Here is a 20,969-nt window from a genome sequence, read left to right as displayed (position 1 = left end):
CCGGAAGCTGGCATCAATCTCAGTATTTCCAGTCAAAGGTTTCACAACGTTGCTCATCTTTATTTCAGCGTAGACACATTTCACAGAAGGACAGAATAGACAGTGATAATGGTGTGATGATTTTTCTTTGTATCTACTCTCGTTCAGTAAACATGTTTTAAGATATATGCTTAGCCACACTTATGAGCGTTCAGGGATACTTTTTTTAACATTTTGACATTTGTTGTGTATCCCGAGTCTTTTAAGTACAAAACACGTCATCAGACGGATGGCTATATAAAAGGCCTATAAATATTTTCAACCTTTACATTTTAACCTTCGTGGCGGATCTGTGGTCTAGTAACACACTTGACTGTCAATCCAGCGATCACAGGCTCAAATCCCCACCGGGGACATTAAATGGGTGTCCCTAGTGGCAGTGCTATACACTGGGGCATGTTAAAGAACTAGGCTATCTCTAACCAGGGTTACATCCTGTCTGTGCACTAAGCTCCAAAAAACATAAAATGACTGACAATCTTATCAGACACTCACTGTATGGGCTAGCCCGAGTGCGCATATAAATAAGCTTACACACCATTTTAACCTTTTGTAAATGTCATTGTCAAGGTGATGACACTCATTAAACTAGGTTAGCTCAGATGGTATAGCACATGCCTTGCAGTGAGGCCTAGTTATGGTATTGGTCTTTTGCCAAGATACCTAACAGAAATTATTAATAATAGAGCTCTTATTTGACCTTCGATGATAAATAAACCAAGCACTTTCATCACATTTCACTCTAAAAAAATGTGTGTGAAAGACCCTGTGAAATGTGAAAGAGTCTCTTTAATATTAACATATTACTAAAAATATATTTTCCAGGCTGAGAGAAAGTCAGTAAATAAGTACTACCCTCCCGACTGGGATCCGTCAAAGGGCTCCGTGAACCAATATGTCGGCCAGCATCCACTGCGGGACAGAGCCAAGAAGCTTGGCCAGGGTATCCTTGTCATCAGGTATAAAAGTTCATAGTTTGTTTGTTTTCAAGAATTTGATTAACTACCATCAGATCATCTTACAAGTACATATTACTGTATGACTGCATACAGTGGTCGAAATTAGCTCAAACCTGCAAGCCTTGCTCTGGTAAAATGCTTTTCTGGCTTGCTCCAGTTCGCCATTTTTATAGCAAGACTCATTGACACCTGAGGCACAGCATGCAATGACTGCGAGTTGGTATTTTGTTTATAAGATTAAAATTGCCGGCTGTGCAATCTGGCAAAGTATGTATTTCAAAGATGTTGAATTAATGATATTAATTTATATTTTTATTATGCTTCTTTTTATCTCAACATTTGTTTGTGTTTTCCTGCTGGGTAGGTAGATTTTGAAAAGAATCATTGACACTGATTAATCAAGTATGGTCTTTTTACTGATACATTATTTATGTCTACAGGTTTGAGATGCCGTACAATATTTGGTGTGGTGGTTGTGGAAGCCATATTGGCATGGGTGTCCGGTACAACGCGGAGAAAACCAAGACTGGAATGTACTACACTACTCCCCTCTATAAGTTTAGGATGAAGTGCCATCTCTGCGATAATTACTTTGAAATACAGACAGATCCAAAGGTAAAATCTGTTAAGTCTATGTGACACCTTTGAAGTATAGCTGACACACTTTGTCTGGCATTAACGTTATCCAATCATTTTGACCTATACAAGAAGAAATATGACCACTTCTAACAGGCAACACATTTAATTCTTTAAATTCTAGTTATTTAAATTAAAGGGAATGGATCATGATAACATAATACATCAAACTATTTAAGAATGAAACTACTCAGAATTTGGAATTCTGGTCCTAAAATTTAGCTGCCGTCTTTTGGAGTAGTTTTGGAAAAGAACTTTTTTTTACTTTTCTCCAATCATTTCACTAGCTGAGTTTTGAGAAAATTAAGCAATTATGAATTAAAGAATTTTTAAAATTTGGAATTTTAATAGAAATTCTGTCAGTGCTATTGATAGATAAGGCTGATGTCAATATCCAACCTACAAGAACAATGTACCACATATTGTGATTTGTACATTTTAGAACCATGATTACGTGATCTTGGAGGGTGCTAGAAGGAAGGAACAGAGATGGGACCCAAAAGAAAATGGCCAGATTGAAACAGAAGGTAACATCAGGGTGATAAAGTTCAGGATTAGCCTTGAAATCCAGATTGAGAGATTTCTATTTCTGTCTATTGTACAGTTGAAAATTGTTTTGTTTACTGGACATTTGCCTTAAAATTGTAAACAGTTCTTTGAAATGGATAGAAATGACTTCTGAAAAGATTTAAACATGGGTCTAAACCTCAAACCTCTGAAGTGGACCTGAATTCCGCATGCTCAGACTTCATTCTTAGGATTTTCAAGATTGGAGTTTTCAATCTGTTTACATCCTCGTAACAATCTTACATATAAAGATATATTCATTCACAGAAAAGAAAAAGTTGAGGGACCATTTTGACGATGAGTTGTATTGTCTTGTTCCAATAAACAGAAAACCAATCAAATCCCTATTCTGTAAATTGCATTTATGCTACCAAATTTCACTGCACATGACTTAGCCCAGCAGTGTTAACTCTCTGCTCTGAGGGTGTATAGTTTTGCAGGGTTTGTCTAACTTTTTTTTGTTTAACGAAGAATCAAATATGGTTACTATTTAATATTTGTCTGTATGTCTGTGTGCCGATTTAATCATGGCAACAAATGTCCATTTATGTAGGAAAGTCTATTTGATTTTTTTTCTGGTGATTTTCTATGATATTATTATTGATATGAAAACATATATTCAATGTATAGATTTGTGTCAGACATTTAATAAGTAATTCTCTTCATTAACAATGATTGTGAAACATATTATTCAAGCTCTATATTAATAATAATCCTGTTGGGGGTAAACCATAGAACGGGAAGAATACCCATTATCGGGCTTGGTAGCCACAACCAAACTCACATGTAAATAGAGGATAATTGTTTGTTTCAGAGTAAGATCAAGATATATTTACCAAGTGAGCACCAAAAGTTATATTTCACAAGTGGCGCATGACATTTAAAAAGCATTTTTCAGAAAAGCATGCCATGTTGTATGCAAACAGAACTTTCTTTTGGAAATGACATCGTTGAAATTGTATCCCGGCTCTGTGCACTGTGTGAAACAGTGAAATATGAACTTTTTTTCACTGATGAATCCTAATAAACCACCGAAAAGCATATAATAATAATTTGTACCATTGCAGACAAGGCTGTTATTAAGAAGATGGCGACTGATGCTATGTTTAAACTTGAGCATGGCTCAGACGACGTGAAGAAAGGTAAACAAGCCATTACGTGTCTCTCGTCCCTGGAATCACGCAGGGATGAGTGGAAGGACGACTATATGCTGAACAAGATTGCAAGGCAAAAGTTCAGGGTAAGCTCTCTGCCAATGACGAAACGTCGAAAGGTTGTAAATCTGATTTTCAGGGCAAATATTTTCATTTGGTCTCAAATCTGAGTCTAAACACAGACTCAGAATTTTAAGCATTTTTTTTTTTAATACCAATAACATATCCTATTAATTTCATTTTTTTTTTTTTTTTAAATATTTGAAATAATCAAATGATTCGGCAATGTGCACTATCCATGCATTTCAAATCTTCAAATAATTAAATGATTCGGCAATGTGCACCATCTATTCTCTGTAAGAAGGAAAGTTGCAGTGAATTGAAGATTTTGCAGCCTTGAGTCTGAATTACCCGATAGGTTAAATATCTGCAATAAAGAAGTATATCCCATACCGAGTTTTAGGCCAAAACCTTTTTTTTGTATTTTTTTTCCACATTCACTGCTCGGTTTTCGGTTTCCCGACCAACCTTATAGCCTTGAGAAACAATTTTGCATGATTGATTTATATTAAATGTAAAAATGAAGTGTTTATGGCTTAAGACAATACCAGTGATGCTTATGGTACACTGATTATACTGTAACAAGGTTTTATTATTAATAGATTTTGGTACCAAAAAAATCTCGAGAAACATTTTGCCAAATAAATGAAATATTTTCCAACCAACTATACCGTATTTTTTTTTGGACATGAAAGCGGAATTTTTACTATTTTATATTTATGCCTTAGTGCCCTATTTTTTCCAACACGACATAATTACCTAATTAGTTTTGCATGCATGTATGCAGGTTGTGACAACCCTGTGTTAAAATTCCATTCCCATTTCCGTTAGTATTTTGGTATTTCCAGTTAAGATTAAAGCGTTTGATAAAAAGGTTAGATATGGTTCTCGGATTGGTGTAATTATACATAAATGATTCCTTATTTGATATATGAATATTTTTATGATAGAACATGTTTGATATCACATGGAAATTGTACAACTATGTCTGATAATTAGATATAATATATGTCATACATTGATGATTTCGAAACGACTATGTATAAAACTTACTGATAGTGTATTTGACCGACTTACATTTTGAACATTCCAGTTTCTATTCTCATATAAGTTGTAATATGAATGAAGATTTAGAGATAAAAGTTGTGTAAAAGTACAAAGAATAAAAGTGTTTTCAGACCTAGATTAAGGGCAAGTGTACCACATTGTATGGCATAGCGCTATTTGAGAGCGATCCTTCATACCTAAGTAACAACCGGAATCAAAATAAAAAAAATCGACCTACTTTGTGTTCTCTGCTATTGTACTCTTGTGTAGATATTGTTTGATAGAGCTTGACTGGCAATGTGGATTGAAAAGAAAAAGACATCAACTCTAAATTGACCCCAAAGTCATTTTGTCATAGTAATTATGCCCCCCTTCGAAGAAGACAGGCTTTATTGCTTTGCTCATGTTGGTCGGTCCATCTATATGTCCGTCTGTCGGAAGACCAAAGGTTTTCCGAGTGATAACTGGACAATTTCTGGACCTGTGGTCAATAAACTTAACATGAAGGTAGGGCCCAACCAGTAGATGTCCCCTATTTATTTTAGGATACTCAATGTTACGCACAGGAACAGATAAAAAATACTGACTAACCTTTTTTCTGATTGACTTGTGTGTTTTGGCAATTAAAGAAGTATTTTGAAAATGCTGAAGAAGTTGCTTTCAACTTGCAGCAGTCTGTGTTTTGTATGATTAGCAACAGCAGCTGTCATGGTGTCGCTTGTAATAAGGACAGTCTCCATTTGTGATGTTTGTCCCATAATGTGATCCCTTTGATGAGAGGGAAAAGGTTACACACAAGACAAACTTTCCTTCCTAAAAATGCTGTAAATCCACCATCTAAGAATAATGTGCATGTGTACAGTGTAAATAGAACCTGTCTTACCCACCAGCCTAGTCTGGTAAAAAAAATAGTGGGTCTGTTAAAATTTAGTGAATATGGTAAAAAATTAGTGGTTCAGGTCAAATTTGAGTGAATATGGTAAAAAATTAGTGGGTCAGGTCAAATATGAGTGGATCTGGTAAAACAATTAGTGGGTCAGGTCAAATATGAGTGGATCTGGTAAAACAATTAGTGGGTCAGGTCAAATATGAGTGGATCTGGTAAAACAATTAGTGGGTCAGGTCAAATATGAGTGGATCTGGTAAAACAATTAGTGGGTCAGGTCAAATATGAGTGGATCTGGTAAAACAATTAGTGGGTCAGGTCAAATATGAGTGGATCTGGTAAAACAATTAGTGGGTCAGGTCAAATATGAGTGGATCTGGTAAAACAATTAGTGGGTCAGGTCAAATATGAGTGGATCTGGTAAAACAATTAGTGGGTCAGGCCATATTTGAGTGGATCTGGTAAAACAATTAGTGGGTCAGGCCATATTTGAGTGGATCTGGTAAAACAATTAGTGGGTCAGGTCAAATATGAGTGGATCTGGTAAAACAATTAGTGGGTCAGGCCATATTTGAGTGGATCTGTTAAAACAATTAGTGGGTCAGGTCAAATTTGAGTGGATCTGGTAAAACAACTAGTGGGTCAGGTCAAATTTGAGTGGATCTGGTAAAACAATTAGTGGGTCAGGTCAAATTTGAGTTGATTTAGTAAAATTTGAGTGAGTCTGGTAACCTTTATTCAAATTAGCTGTAGACGAAGAACAAAAGTTATTGAAAATGAGTTTTTAGTCTGATGTAAGCTGTCCAATGTATTATAAACAATATATATTCCCACTTGCAGGAAGAAAAGCGTGTACAGAAGGAAAAAGCCGACAGTGATGCTGACCTCCTGGCAAGGTCATCCCTCAATATTCCACTACAGAAGGAGCGGGATGAAGACGTTAAACTCGCCTCTCTTATCAAGTATCGGGCTCTTGACAGTATGTAACATTATATTCTTATACTAAAATGGTGTGCAGGCCCGCGCCTTATCAAACTCAGGCTCAATTTATTTGTGATATAAGGCCACCAGTCCATTACACTTGTATTGGTACATATGACAAATTGAGAAATAATATGTATTAAATTTTAAACAAGTTTCTGACTAAATCCACACCTCAAAAGAAATATGTAAAGCATAATTAGACAAAGATATATACAAGATACAAAATACAAGAATCTTTATTAAAAGTCAGGTATATGTTATCAAGAATCATAAGATCAAAGGGCTATTTTTTAAAATAGATATGCATATGTTTTTTTTTTCTTAATGCTATACAGACATGAGATGAAAAGCACTTTGTTTGCACTAACAGCCAATAGTATATACCAATTTGCAATTAATTTTTAAGAGTTCATTATGACTTTTACTAGACAACTTGGCATAAAAAAACTTGAGTCTGTTTATTGGGATTCAAATATAAACCAGTGATGCAGTGAAGGCGTTGATTGCTTTGACCTGCAAATTTTGTTTGATCTCATTTTCAGCTTATGATGAAAAACAAGCAAAGAAGCGGAAAGAAATAGAAAAGAGACCAATATTCCATTCAGCATCGAAAGTCCCTAAAATAGCGACACCAGAGCACAAGAGTGTGAACATTCTAAAAGACAACATCAAGTCACCATTCGGCAAAAATGCCAGTGTACTTAGCAGAACTAAATCTTCTCTTACAAAAGCTTCCCTTGGTATTTGCAAAAAAGAATTTAAAACTCCAGGTTTGGGATTGCTTTCTATGAAAGCAGAGTCGCAATCTAAAGGCAAGAAAATTGAAAATCCTACAAATTTTGAAACAAGTAAGTATACAAATGGACAAGAAATTAATATTGTTGAAGAGAGGTTAAAAGAAACAGATGAAGACATTGAAGGTGAAGTAAGTGGTAACATAACTGATGATGTATCAACTGCCGCAATTGGTGATGATTGTGGTCAATCTTCGAAAGATAATGTCACTGTGCCAATTTTGTTAGATCCTTTGAAGAGTAAGCCTGTTCAAGCTGTGTCTGGCTTGTCCCTGGTTGGGTCGTACAGTGATAGCGACAGTGATTCATAAGTGATTATTTAGTCAATTGTTCAGAACGTTGTTAACGAAAAGTTAACAAAATCATTGTTAACTTTTAAACATGAACTATTTGATTACAATGTATGTGCTCATATATTTAAATAAAACAAGTACAGCTGAAACATTTGTCTATAATCTTGTGATAAATACTGCAGATCACAAGTGTATCCATTAACTTACAGAGCAATATAGATTTGAATGTATTCATTCTTAAATTTTACAATGTTCTGAACAATCGGACCATTATGTTAGATATTTCGTTAAACTGTTATTATATTCATCTGATTTAAGTTATATGTGTAAAATTAGTGCCCATTCTCTCCTGATTTCACCAGCTTTGGTTAAAACTGTTGAGTCTGTGGCAGATTGTTGACAGATTTCAAATCATTTGAAATAAACTGCTCATGATAGCAAGAAATATGTTTTTTGACTTGCTGTTGATATGTTTGTTACTGTATGCACATTTCTAGATTGCAACTGTTTGAAATAAAAAAAATATTGTATATAATGTAACATTTAGAATTGACCAAGAAACCTAGTTTATGACTCCATGTTACCCAGTTCCAAACTAATCTAAGATTTCATCAAGGCAGACATTCTGATCAAGTTTCATGGAGATTGGTCCAGATATATTGCAAAAAAAATAGCCTCTAGAGAGTCCACAAGTTGTTTTTTTAAGATTTGACCCAGTAACCTCATTTTTGACCCCACATGACCGTTTTTTTAAGATTTGACCCAGTAACCTCATTTTTGACCCCACATGACCTACTAGTTTCAAACTATTCCAAGATTTCATTGAGGCATTCTGATTAAGTTTCATGGAAATTAGAGCAGACGTAATGACTCTAGCGTGTTCCCAAGATTTCTGTAAGATATGACCTAGTGACCTTATTTTTGATCATATGTGACCCAGTTTTATTTACGACCAAGAGTTCATCAAGGAAAACATTCTGTTTAAGTTTAATGAATATTTGACCATGTATAATGCCTCTAGTATGTTCCAAATATTTTTCTAAGATTTGACCTAGTGGCCTAGGTTTTGACCCCAAGTGAACCACTTTTAAAAGTGGTAGAGATTTGATCAAGGGGAACATGGTTGACCAAGTTTGAACATTTTCTGATCAATGCCTAAGATATGGTGTTTATATGCTCCCGAAGGGCGGCATATATTAATCGGACGGTATGACCGTTCTTCCATACGCCTGTCTCCAGCTGACAATATGAATTGGATTTATAACTGAAGAACACTTAGGCCCAAGGACCTAAAACTTGGTAAGAATTTTGGTTATGACCAACAGAGGAACCCTATTGATTATGAGGTCAGTGGGTGACAGTTCAAGGTTGTGGTGACCACGAGCTGAAAGTCTGTTTCCGATCAAGAACGGAAGAGCGCTATGCCCTAAATCTGGTCCGTTATGTCTGGTCCGTAATGACCATTGTCCGTAATGTCCGTGACCCCACCCAGGGACCTTAAAACTAGGTAGGTAGGTTGGTAGTGACCAGCAGACGATCCGTTTCGATTTTCAGGTCAGTGAGTCGAAGGTCGAGGTAGTGGTGACATCGAGCTGAAATTACATTTGGGATTAATAACTGAAAAAACTACGGCGAAGTGACTTTAAACTTGGTAAACAGGTCGGTAATGACCAGCAGTGGAACCTTATTGTTGCTAAGGTCATTGTGTCAAAGGTCAAGGTCGTTTTGACCTGGAGTGAAAATCGTTTCCGATAATAACTGGAGAACGATAAGGCCGTGAGACCTCAAACTTGATAGGCGAGGAACCCTATTGAGGCGAGTTGACTAGCAGAGGAACCCTATTGATTTTGAGGTCAGAGGGTCAAAGGTGAAGGTCGTGGTGACCTTAGCTGAAATTCCATTTCCAATCAATAACTGAAGAACGCGTTGGCTCACTTCATCTTGCAATGACTTACCAGTATTATTTTCATATGCATACTTTGCTCTTTAAAATGTTTCAGCTCAATGTTTCCAAACATTTTAATGTAGGGTAACATCATGAAAATATGTTACATATTCATGGCTTTCTGTCCATACAGGCCCAAATACTAACGGCTATCTGTCCAACGAGGCCTTCCGGGCGCATTTGTTAAGTTCCTTTGTTCATAGATACATGTGCGAATATAATAGTTTAGCTCACCTTAAAACTTTAAATATCTTCTTGTCAGAATCCATGAGGCCCATATCCTTGATACAGGGTGTGTAATTTCACGTAGTGTATCTTAATCAAGATTCTTAAACTTCTGAACCTGGGGGTAAAGCTGGCCCTGTCCTAGGGGTTACAGGGGGTTTTTTAATATAGAAAAGTTAAAAATCCTTTTCTCTGAAACCACAAAGCCCTGACCCTTGATATTTGGTATGCAGCCTCATGCAGTGTCCTTTGTCAAGGTTGGTTGAAAAATGTCCCTTCGATCAACGCTTGTCTAGCCCAGGTGGTCCCAGGTTTCTGATATACTTATATAGGAAACACTTCGAAGAAATATTTTTCTCTGAGACCGCAAGCGCAATTTCACCTTTTTTATAATTCTGCTCACTGGAATAAAAAAAATGAGTGGCCCCAAGCTGTTACCGATAAGTTCGTGTCATTACCTGAGTATAGGTAATTTAAATTGTTGTTGTTTTTTAATACAATTAGCTAGTTTCACATCAGTACCTGATTAACCTTTGTTTACGAGGATGTATGCTCTTTGCTTCCATCTCGCAAGTTTATCGATAGTGTCAAGTTAATTGAATGAAACCCGATATTGGCTGGGACCGTTTTGACTATTTGTACTATGTTAAGTAATGCACGATCTTTTAGTCAACACATTTAAAGGGCTTTTAAACGCGCATTGACATCAACAAACCCATCATAGTTGAATCATCATATGCGAAATGTTTCAGTACATTCAACCTGCTGTTATAATGTATTGCATCAGAAATTTCCATGGCTTCTCAGGTGAGCGATTCAGGGCCACAATGACCCTCTTGTATTTGAACAAATTTGCCTTTCCGCTGAAGAGAAATTTGTCAAATGTCAGTAATTAAGTCAAGTCCATAAAAGTAAGTTGGTTAATTTGTGGTGCAAAAGGAAAATATAGAAACCATGTCAATGTATGTAATCAATTTATACTTGTGCTGATAATTAGTGATAATAAAATATCCCATTTATCATACAACAAAGAGAAATAATCTTTCGCATTAGGCTTATTTTCATTTGCATGAATCTGTTGAATGGTAATGTAATTCTGTATAATTGTTGTATTTTTGCTGTAAGGTCAAAGACTTGTTATAAAAGGCGCTCTGCGGTTTTTGACTCCAAGCGATTCTCTGTTTTCATCTGAAACGGAAAAAGACGTAAGTAGTTTTTTGTCTATTTTATCAAATAAGTGTTGATCATGTTGATATGCCTTAAGTCTGAGACCAATATGGCATTTGTATACAAAATATAATAGCAAGTGTGGCATTTGCTTGCTATTAATATTTTCTTTCTAGAACATCGTTTATTTTTTCACTATTCCAATCAGCCGACGGCATTTTTCTACCATCTTGTGTTCTTAATTGAACAATGTCGATGAAGTTGACTGATTGTTCAGAAAATTGCAACGTTGTTAACTGGATCGTTGTTTATAACTTTTATATCGTCAATAGTCTTAAGTTTCACTGTCCATACGCATGTGGTCTGCGATACCTTTCACAAATTGATTCAGCTATGCTTGTTATACATAAATATATCAGAATATATTAAGAATTATCTTAAAGAAGTTCAACTTTAAAACCTAACAAGGATTTCGTTAACGACGTTTTATCATAATGCTTTCCGGTGAATTAAAGAGATTTATCAGTGAAATAAAAGTGATATTTCACCGTTTTAAACAGTTAAATAACATGTGGATAAGCGCGCTTTCAATTTTAATTCAAACGTCAGCGCGGACAGGGCTGTGACCCAAATTCAACGACGTCATTTCCGAAATGACGTCACCTTCACATATAATTTGGCGCGCATGGGAAACTGGAACACCACTCGTGAAATATAGCTTTTGATGCTCACTGGGTGAAATATATTCCGATCTTACACTGACACAAATAATTATCCTCCATCAGGTTTTTAATAAATTCTTGGGTCTGAGTTAGAGACTCGGGCGCAGACAACTAAATTCATGACGTTAGTAAATACGGACCCTGAACAATCGCCCCAACGTCATAGTATTGGTGTCACCATTTTTATATATTATCTGTTTTGCCACAAACATAATTGACACGTATGCATTTTATAAGAAAAAATGCGTCTGTACTCAGTAAATGCAGAAAGTAATACAATTTGCCATACTTTGCTGTAATATAAAAATTATATTTGTCATAAGGACCCCATTGGAAATAAGTTGAATAACTTTAATGGGTTATGCTGTGTTATATATTTGTCACATTGAATTAAATCTTTATTAACGCACGTATGTATCCAAAGCATTCTAATGATGTTGTGAGTTAGTATAGATATCCTCCCTTATACTTTGTTAATCAGTCTGTGATATAACTTTATGAAATATTTGGTTTGTTACTATGACATATATATATGCACGAATAAATTTATCTATCTATCTATGATGCCCCTTAAGACAAGTCGGTCTGTAGAGAAACAAGCTATTCAGTGAAGTGATTTGTCCGTGTACTCGCGGATACCCGTGGATCTTATTGTTCCAGTGATCAATACTGTTTGTCAACTGATTAAGAAAGTAAACTGGCTGCTGTTCGGTTTTTATTTTTTACCGTTTGTTTTCAGAATTCAACCTTCATTTTCAGCCAATGGTGAGCAGATATGCAAGAATTAAATCAATTAGAATTTCAACTTTCGAGGGTGTCTAAACGTCCGTCTATTGTCACTCATTCAATACACACTCCCTGTGTCACGTTTTGTGTTGGCAATATGTCAGTCAATGATATTGTATTCTAAGTCAGAACGATGACCTGAATTAAAATAGTAATGGTTAAGAAGGGCTCGTTCGCTACGCTAACGCCGCCCATTCTTTTTCATTAATAATTTACTTCATCTAACTATCACGCGATACTGTATTGACAGTTTGCTTCAAGTTTGATGTCAAGGGAAGCCTCTAAAAGGCTTTTAAAAGGCAGTTTTGCTTTAGCTACAGTGTGCTTCACCACCATTGGAGGTCTAAAGCGCCACCGAAACAGCGTTTCAGCCCTTCAGCTGCCATGTCGATCATATCCCTGATTCACTAAAACGAACAAACCATTCGCATCTACATGCCTATTTTGCGGGGTGTTTTTTCTTCATTTCAATTATCGTCACTAATTGGAAATTGTAGATAATTGAATTGGAATATATATTTTGATTGACTTCTAAATATCTTTTAGGACACCAGCGAGAATGTTCTGTTCCTTGTTGACATCAGCGATCCTGCTTACTGCCGTGTTTGCTGCCGTGTTTGCTGAGCCTGCTACCAAGTTCAAGGACCAGTTGGTCAACAAGCATAATGAATACCGCAAAAAGCAGGGAGCAACAAACATGAATAAATTGGTCAGTAGGTTTTCTTTTTTATATTATAAATGACGTCACCATCATGAACTATTTACACCTTAACGTATATCTTAAATGAACGACCTTTCCGCAATTGAAAATGTTTTCACAGGAACGCACTTATCTTCGGCTATGTTTGGGTTGCAAATCATCGCGTTTTTAAATATTAAATAATATAAAAATCATACTGTTGTTTGTATTTTGTCAGCAGGCCACAAAATACACTTAAAATATGTTTAAAAGTATAAGATTTGTTTAATGTATTGTTGTTATCACGTTTCAATTGTACGTTAACAGTGATTGTATTTTGTGACTTTTTTTATCCTTATAAACCACCGGCCAGGTGGTTCTATTTACTGCCTGGGTGGGAAATAATTACTGTGTTCTTAATTCGTAAAACCGATATAAAACCGAAACCAGTCTATTACCAACAAAAACGCCCTAAATGAATTTAGGTGGGATTTTTTAACAATTCTGTACAAAAATAATGAGATATATTGGTGCTAATATAAGAGGTTAATTGCGTCATGGATGTTATTGTCGGGGATATGAACGCAGTTGGGCTGGTTAAAGTACGCGTGGAGTTTTCGGAAAACTTCTCTAAATAGTCCGTATTAAATGAGATCATCTATCTATATAAAGAGAACACTGGTTGGCTAGGTGTTTTTTTTTAAAAAAAACAAAAAATGTATTAGTTTTTGTCACAGTGTCGTCATCGATGTTGTAGTGCACTATGCTATTATTGGCCATTTCTTGAAAGCCATTAAACTTGGTACACTTCTTTTTTACTCTGTGAGTAAGGTTCCAAATCTCTGAATAAAATACTTGATTGAACTATGATTGTCACACATGCAGACAGCCACATAATTGGTTCTCAATTGTAGAGTTATGTCTCTTCCTTTATTTGCCGTTAGCTGACCCAGGAAAATCTACGAAGGTCAATGGAGACACCTTTTTCTCTGAAATGTATTATGACTTACGACTTCCCCTGTTTTTTTATCAAACACTAGTAGTCCTCTGTAGTACTTACTTCGGCGGGGGATATGGCAATCTGTGACTGTTTCTTGACATATTTCGGCGGGGGATATGACTGTTTCTTGTATATTTTAAGGTGTGGAGCGACAAGTTGGCCAATCTGGCAGAAAAGTGGGTCTCCCGGTGTAATTTCGAACACGAGAATAAGGGATTTGGTGAGAACCTGGCTTTTTCCACGAAAACTGACGACGTGGTGAATATCGATGAGGCCATGCAGAATTGGTACGACGAAATTAAGGACTACAACTACGCGGGCAAGAAGTGTACGCCGATGAGCTGCCATTACACCCAGGCTAGTACATACATATTCAAATTCAAATTAATGAATACAAACAAACTTAGCACGTGTAACCGAATGTTCCGGGTAAAAGATTTAAAGTTGACTTGTGCGAGGACAAGAATCGCTTTGGTAACGGACCTAAAAGATACTTGAGCTAAGACCAGAAAAAGTGATGTTTTCAATGACATGACACGCGAAACCAAATTGTTTGGGAAAAATACTTTAATTTGACTTAAGCTAAGACCAGGGAAACTGATGTTTTCATTTTAGGAAATGCAAGGTTATACATGTTTTGTTCCAATACATTTTTATACACATATTTTATATGTTGCATCGTCAGATTAGTTATGTTATTGTGGGTTAAGAGTAATGAATTAATACTCCGTTGCCATTACCACAACTTCAACAACTTGAACATTTGATAACTAGCAACAATAACATATTTTCTTACGTTTTGTAGCTGGTTTGGAGTCAGACGCGGGAGGTTGGGTGCGCCATTAAGAAATGTCCATCAATGTCGGGAATGGGCCAGCATGTCAAGGACGCGTGGTATATTGGATGCTGGTATGATCCAAAGTAAGTGGTGGTTTGGCGAATCATTGTCAGACGCTTTCTTGTACGTGAACTTATAGGTTATTCGCTAACCAACAGGTACCCGTCAGATACGATATAATAAGTTGTATCAGTGAAATAACAACAGTATCTATAGGTTATTTTCTAAACAACAGGTACACGTCAGATACGATGTTTTTTTATGCTTTCCGATGAAATATAAAGTTTTATCAGTGAAATAACAACAGTGAAAATATCAATTTCATATTTTCACTTCAAACTGAGGAGTAAAATATCAACTTAAAGAGTTCCTTCTAAAATCAATGGTAGTTACTTTTCCCAAACTCGTCACTTTTGAACCAGCAAATGTAGCAAAAAATAATAAGTTCATACAAACAAAGGTTGCATCTGTTTAAATTAAGATTTTGTTTTGGAAATAAACAACTTAATGTTTATAAGAAAAATGGAAACCTTTACCTTTTTGCCTTAAAAAATTTCAACAACAAAGTATGATCTTCACTCTTGATCTGGAAAACGAAGTAATCGTCTTCAAGGGAATCGACTGATCTCTGACAGATAGGGGTGATTATATACCCATGTATCATGGATCTTGGAAAACTGTTTTAAATCCAAATTAATGGCAATTTTAATTTGTTTTGCATTCACATTCGACCATACACATTCCAATTGCACTGAAACACGAGTAAATGATAAACAGTAAACAAACTCTTTGAGAACTATTCCTCCACGAGCCGGAAACCGAAATGACAGCTACGTCATCAGCTATCAAAACTTGAGGGGTGACGGGCCTCCTACGAGTAGCGGCGTTAGAAAACACTCTTCAAAAAGGGGTATTTAGAAGATTAAATACCAATAACTTGAACCAAACAAGCCTCTTTAGTCGACTTTGCCAGAATGTAAAGAATGCATCGAAACACACCATTTGTTGGCCTGCCAACGTAAACACATTCATGTATTGCAGAGGTAACGACATGGCCGAATTCCCATACCTCTCGGGGGCCGCCTGCTCGGCTTGTCTGGAAGGGCAGACCTGTGAGGATGGACTCTGTGCAGGTTATATACCATGAATTAAAATTATATATGCTCCACACTTAAAATTATTTGTAAGGGAAATTGCATAGATATAAATAAGATCTGTATGAATGTGAATACACATGTGTTCTGTCAAGCACATACACCTAGTTCAGTAGTTAAGCTTGTTTCTGATTTGTTTTTGCTGCCTTGTTACACTTTAAGGCGTGTTTGCTGTATTGTTAAAATTTAAGCCCTGTTACACTTTAAGGCGTTTTTTCTGTTATTTTACAAGTTGAGGCGTTTGTGCTGTCTTGTCACACGTTGAGGCGTTTGTGCTGTCTTGTCAAACTTTAAGGCGTTTGTGCTGTCTTGTTACACTTTGAGGCGTTTTTGCTGTTTTTTTCAAGCGTTGAGGCGTTTTTGCTGGGTTTTTTTCAAACATTAAGGCGTTTCTGCTCTCTTGCCACACTTTAAGGCGTGTTTGCTGTCTTGGTGCACTTAAAGGCAGTTAAGGCGTACTTTATGTATTCGTAAACATCAACCAGCTATTTGATGTGTTCCAGGGGTAGGCAAGGAGAAATGTGAGGATAAGAGCCCTCGGAAAGACTGTGTGATGTGGGAGGCGAGCGGAAACTGCCAGTCAAACAAACCATACATGGAGAAAAACTGCAGACAGAGCTGTGGTTTCTGTACAGGTGAGTTAAATTTATGCATTCATTTCTCCAATCACGTTCATGTCAGAGGGTGATTGGCCACTCGGGTAGTCGCAAGTTGAATACTACTCAGTTCTGAAGCGGAAAAAAACATTCAACATTTAAGGTAACTACGCAACACAAAGACGTATTATTTACACTGAACCATAAACTTAACATAAAATGTAATTGGAAAATAGTCTTTTATAATTATTCGACATTAACTTTTATGATGCAAACTGTTTGAAAAATGAGAAATGCCTTTTACTATATATTATTTTTTAAATTTATTCTAGGTGGAGCTCAACGTAAGTAAATATATATATCTTTCTCTTCAACCATGTTGTATATATACTTATATATTGTTTTGTTTTCTGCATTTTCGGTACCAAAGAGTAAAATAATTAATATCATTAGTGTGTTCAGAACCATTACCGTGAAAAAAATGGTCCATAAGCTTGAACGATTCCCTAATCACTAGACGGACTTTAAATTCATAGTGGTAAAAATGGTATAGGTGTACGCCTCCTAACAATTAGGTTGTGGGTTCAATCCCCCACCAGGGGTACTTTCTCATGTCCGCTGAAAATGACACAGTACTAGTTTAATACCCAGGAAACAGACTCGCCCCAATATCCCGAAAAAACTTAAGTCAAATCTCAACTCATTTTACCATAGCATCAAAAGTTATTAAAAATAGCATATGATTTTACACCTTTGAAAAGGCATTCTATCATGTGATATGTTGATTTATGCCTTTGGTCAAGATTCCAAGGATATAATATTCTACAACGAAAAATGTATTTGTGTACAATTTCTTGTTTTTAATAATTACTCAAGTATATTTTTGCTCCGGAAATAAGTTTCTTTGAAATATTGACAAAATATTTTTATCAACACATTGTGTGAGAAAAATACGTGTTCAACAATCATACTCTGCCTGTATGTGGTAAAATGAGTAGAGTCTGAGATTGAGATTTGACTTAGTGAGTATTTTCATGATTTTGGGGCCTGAGCGAATTATTATCTACTTTCAGCTGTCTCCACAATCCAGCTAAAATCAATTTGTATTCACGAAATAAAATTATTTCTACATATTGGGATGAATTTGGCATGCTGTTGTTGTTGTTGTTGCTGTTGTTGTTGTTGTTATCACTCATTGGTTTTGTCATTTATTACCCTTTAAAGAGGCGTGTGAAGATCTGAGCCCGAAATGCGAGGTATGGAAGAAAACTTGCGAGAGTAACAAATCCTTCATGAAACCGAACTGCATGAAGACGTGCAACTTCTGTGAAGGTGAGTGTACTATAATGGCAAGAAATAAAACAATGATAATATAAAATAGGTTGATGCAAAAAAAAGTTGTTTTTTTCATTTTAAGGCCTTATGCCTTTTAACTTATTTGTCTTTAATAATCAAAACAAAAAGCGTTTGATCTACAGGTAAAAAAGATAAGCAATTTTGTTTGCGTTGTTTTGGCGATTTTATAAACTTTGGAATTTATGGCCACGTAGTTATTAAAAATAAAAAATATAAGGATATTTTATCTGAACACCAATTCTCTATCCATAAAACTCTTTCCAGTGATACCAAAATAATATAAGGTCCGGAGTCATCCGAAAATCACATTAGATACCCTAAAACCAATAATTCTATTATTTGCATTTCAAAAACTAGATTTAGGACTAATGTAGAAAATTTCAAATTAAAAAAAAATGTTTTGTGAATGTCATGCAAAATGCCATTGTAATGTCTGTGTAATTCCAGGCGGAAAGCGTAGCATTTACGAGGATATGGAAAGTAGGATGCTAGCTGACCGCGCCGTCGATACCGGTGAGTTTCGGGCCGCAAGACGGGTGGCATAGTAGGGGCGCCGGCATGTGTCTCTAGCTTTTGGTCATCTACGTAACGATCGGAGAAAATCTTTTTTTTACCCTGGGCAGACAGTGTGCTGGGCCGCCCGTAGGCCGGCAGGTGCCACTATTGGCCACCTTCGTAACGATTGGAGAAATTATTAATATAGTTTTTATACACAGAAACTGGTTTTAATAATTAACTGGTTTGTACGTAAGTATATGGCTATATTAAATTAAATGTCTAAAAATAGTTTTGTCTGGACCGATATAAACATTATATATACCTTGTTTTTTTACGCAGGAACAGTATTGTCCATTTGCCTGTATAATGTGGGAGGCCATGAGTGGGGACTTTGCTTATTTAATTGATTTCATGTACTTTTCATCCAGGTGACTGCAAAGACACTCGTGCAGACTGCTACGACCTACGAACCTCGTGCTCTGACAGCAACGTGCGGGCGGACTGTCCCGTCACGTGCGACACCTGCCCAAGCTCGCGACGGTCGAATCTCGCGAGAGGCTTGTTGCGAGAGTTGATGATGGCAGACCGAACCGTGGATACTGGTGAGATCTCGATATTTTAAATAATAACACAATGACGTTTGTTGGCTTCGCAGCGGCGGCGGATTAGAAAAAAAAACCCATTAACCGTGGCCATTTCTAAACGAAAATGTCCAGGAGAGTCGCATGGAACTTATGACAATACGCATTTATAACTGATGAGACAGAGTTACTTGTGTGTGTTCCTGTTGGCGTCTTTATTTCGACACCCGTGATGAAACCTTCGGAATTTCGGAATATGTATTTAGACTTCTTGTACACGCAGAAACTCGGCTGAATTAAGAAAAAAATATGTTTTTTTTTTGTGTTCCTCCAGGAGACTGTAAAGACACTCGTGCAGACTGTCACGACCTCCGGACTTCGTGCTCTAACAGCGCAGCATTGCGGGCGGACTGTCCCGTCACGTGCGACACGTGCCCAAGCTCGCGACGGTCAGATCTTGCACCACTTCTCGCGAGAGCCGCTTTGCTGGAGGATTTGATGTTGGCGGATCGGGCAGTTGATACTGGTCAACCTTATTTATTTATTTTACACTTAAATTGTATACTTATGCACCCATTGACCTTCAAAACATCGTCCTCTATACATGAACATGACCTAGTAAGGATGAAAGTTAATTGTTACTTAGAATCAAACATAATTTCAGATTTTAAATTTTTAAATGATTGCGTTTAGGGGGGGGGGGGGGGGTATTCATTTGACACTGCTCCTCGGCCATGATCGGCACGTGACCCGAAAATCCGGGAGGACTGTTCTCCAACCTTGTTACGCGTCATTTAAATTAAATTTTATTTTAACTTTCTCCAGGCGCCTGCCAGGACAAGCGTTCCGATTGCCATGACCAGAGGATGAAATGTGGCAGTGACCCCGATCTGAGAAAGAACTGTCCGGTCACGTGTGACACTTGTCCAGCCCAATAAAACAGATGACGTAATCAGGGAAGATTGACGTCACATTTGCAGATGCCTCTACCAGTAAAAATGCATGGTAGCGTTGCCCGCTCAGTATAAAAAGGATGTGGTATGGGAAGATTGACATAATGTCACTCGATTTTTACTGGTACCATATACTTGTGATTTTTAATAAAATTGCAAAAGAGATGAGTTTAGTTTTTTGCTCTATATTAAGAACAGCTAGGTCGGATGCGTTTAGTGTAGAATCCAGTTAAAGCGACTTGTTTGAGAGAGATCTGGAAAACCTCGGCCATTTTCCATCAAAACAACCTCGGATGCATATGGGCGGTTCATTATGTCAAAAATCTTTACATTTAACTACGCTGCAAGTAGATCGCGTAGTAATTTCAATTTAGCAGTTAAACTTAATGACTTTACTCTAGGGAATGATAATTATGTATGCAATAATACACTTCACTGGCAACCAATTTAAACTTAGTAATACAAAATACACGTTATATTAAAACGCTACAATTAGTTTATACTATTATTCATTTTTTAACGAAATACTTCTACAGATGTACCAGCATACATCCGAGGTTGTTTTCGATGGGAAATGACCGAGGTGTTCCAAATGGTTGGAGAGGTAAATGAACGGTGATCACCGGGTGATCGACAAAAAAACGTTTCACAAAGTATTTATTTTATGCCAAAATTTAAGAACTGTCGATTTAAAATTGGAGTAAATTAAAAAAAAATGCGTGAGAAACATAATGTCGTGACATCATTTCATTTATGTTTTTCAAACCCGACTCAGTGAACGTACGGTTACTTTTATTAAGCAAATTGGAAACCAAATTCTATAATATTGCAGTGAAAATAACATATTTTGAAGTAAAAAAAGATTAAAGAGATAACACTATTCCAAACTTTGCTGTGATTTAATATCACTTTTAGGTTGTCTGTTTTTCTAAAAAGAAAAAAAAACGCTACGCTCACTCTGCCCATTCTTAATCATTAAGACTTTACTTCGTGTCATATACCCATCACTTGGTACTATAATTGTAAGATCTAAATGGAAAACGAAAACTG

The 20,969-nt window shown here is 36.4% G+C and overlaps 2 protein-coding genes across 2 annotated transcripts; both read left to right on the top strand.

The window, feature by feature from the left end:
• Window positions 1-7,971, top strand: LOC128214421 (coiled-coil domain-containing protein 130 homolog). The gene is made up of 7 exons (XM_052920887.1): window positions 1-111; window positions 865-998; window positions 1,439-1,613; window positions 2,077-2,161; window positions 3,269-3,441; window positions 6,189-6,327; window positions 6,875-7,971. Exons 1-7 carry the CDS (start codon window positions 109-111, stop codon window positions 7,435-7,437), a joined length of 1,272 nt encoding a protein of 423 aa, XP_052776847.1. The 5' UTR covers window positions 1-108; the 3' UTR covers window positions 7,438-7,971.
• A 4,839-nt stretch (window positions 7,972-12,810) lies between these two features.
• Window positions 12,811-20,049, top strand: LOC128214985 (uncharacterized). The gene is made up of 11 exons (XM_052921710.1): window positions 12,811-12,973; window positions 14,085-14,300; window positions 14,749-14,864; window positions 15,823-15,914; window positions 16,439-16,570; window positions 16,864-16,875; window positions 17,756-17,863; window positions 18,335-18,400; window positions 18,814-18,987; window positions 19,301-19,492; window positions 19,792-20,049. The coding sequence occupies exons 1-11, from the start codon at window positions 12,824-12,826 to the stop codon at window positions 19,902-19,904; spliced, it is 1,371 nt and encodes a 456-aa protein (XP_052777670.1). The 5' UTR covers window positions 12,811-12,823; the 3' UTR covers window positions 19,905-20,049.
• The last annotated feature ends 920 nt before the right edge of the window (window positions 20,050-20,969 follow it).

Source organism: Mya arenaria, chromosome 13 (assembly GCF_026914265.1).
Source record: "Mya arenaria isolate MELC-2E11 chromosome 13, ASM2691426v1".
NCBI lineage: Eukaryota > Metazoa > Mollusca > Bivalvia > Myida > Myidae > Mya > Mya arenaria.
The sequence above is the reverse complement of the archived record's forward strand: the minus strand, read 5'-3'. Positions and strand labels throughout refer to the sequence as shown.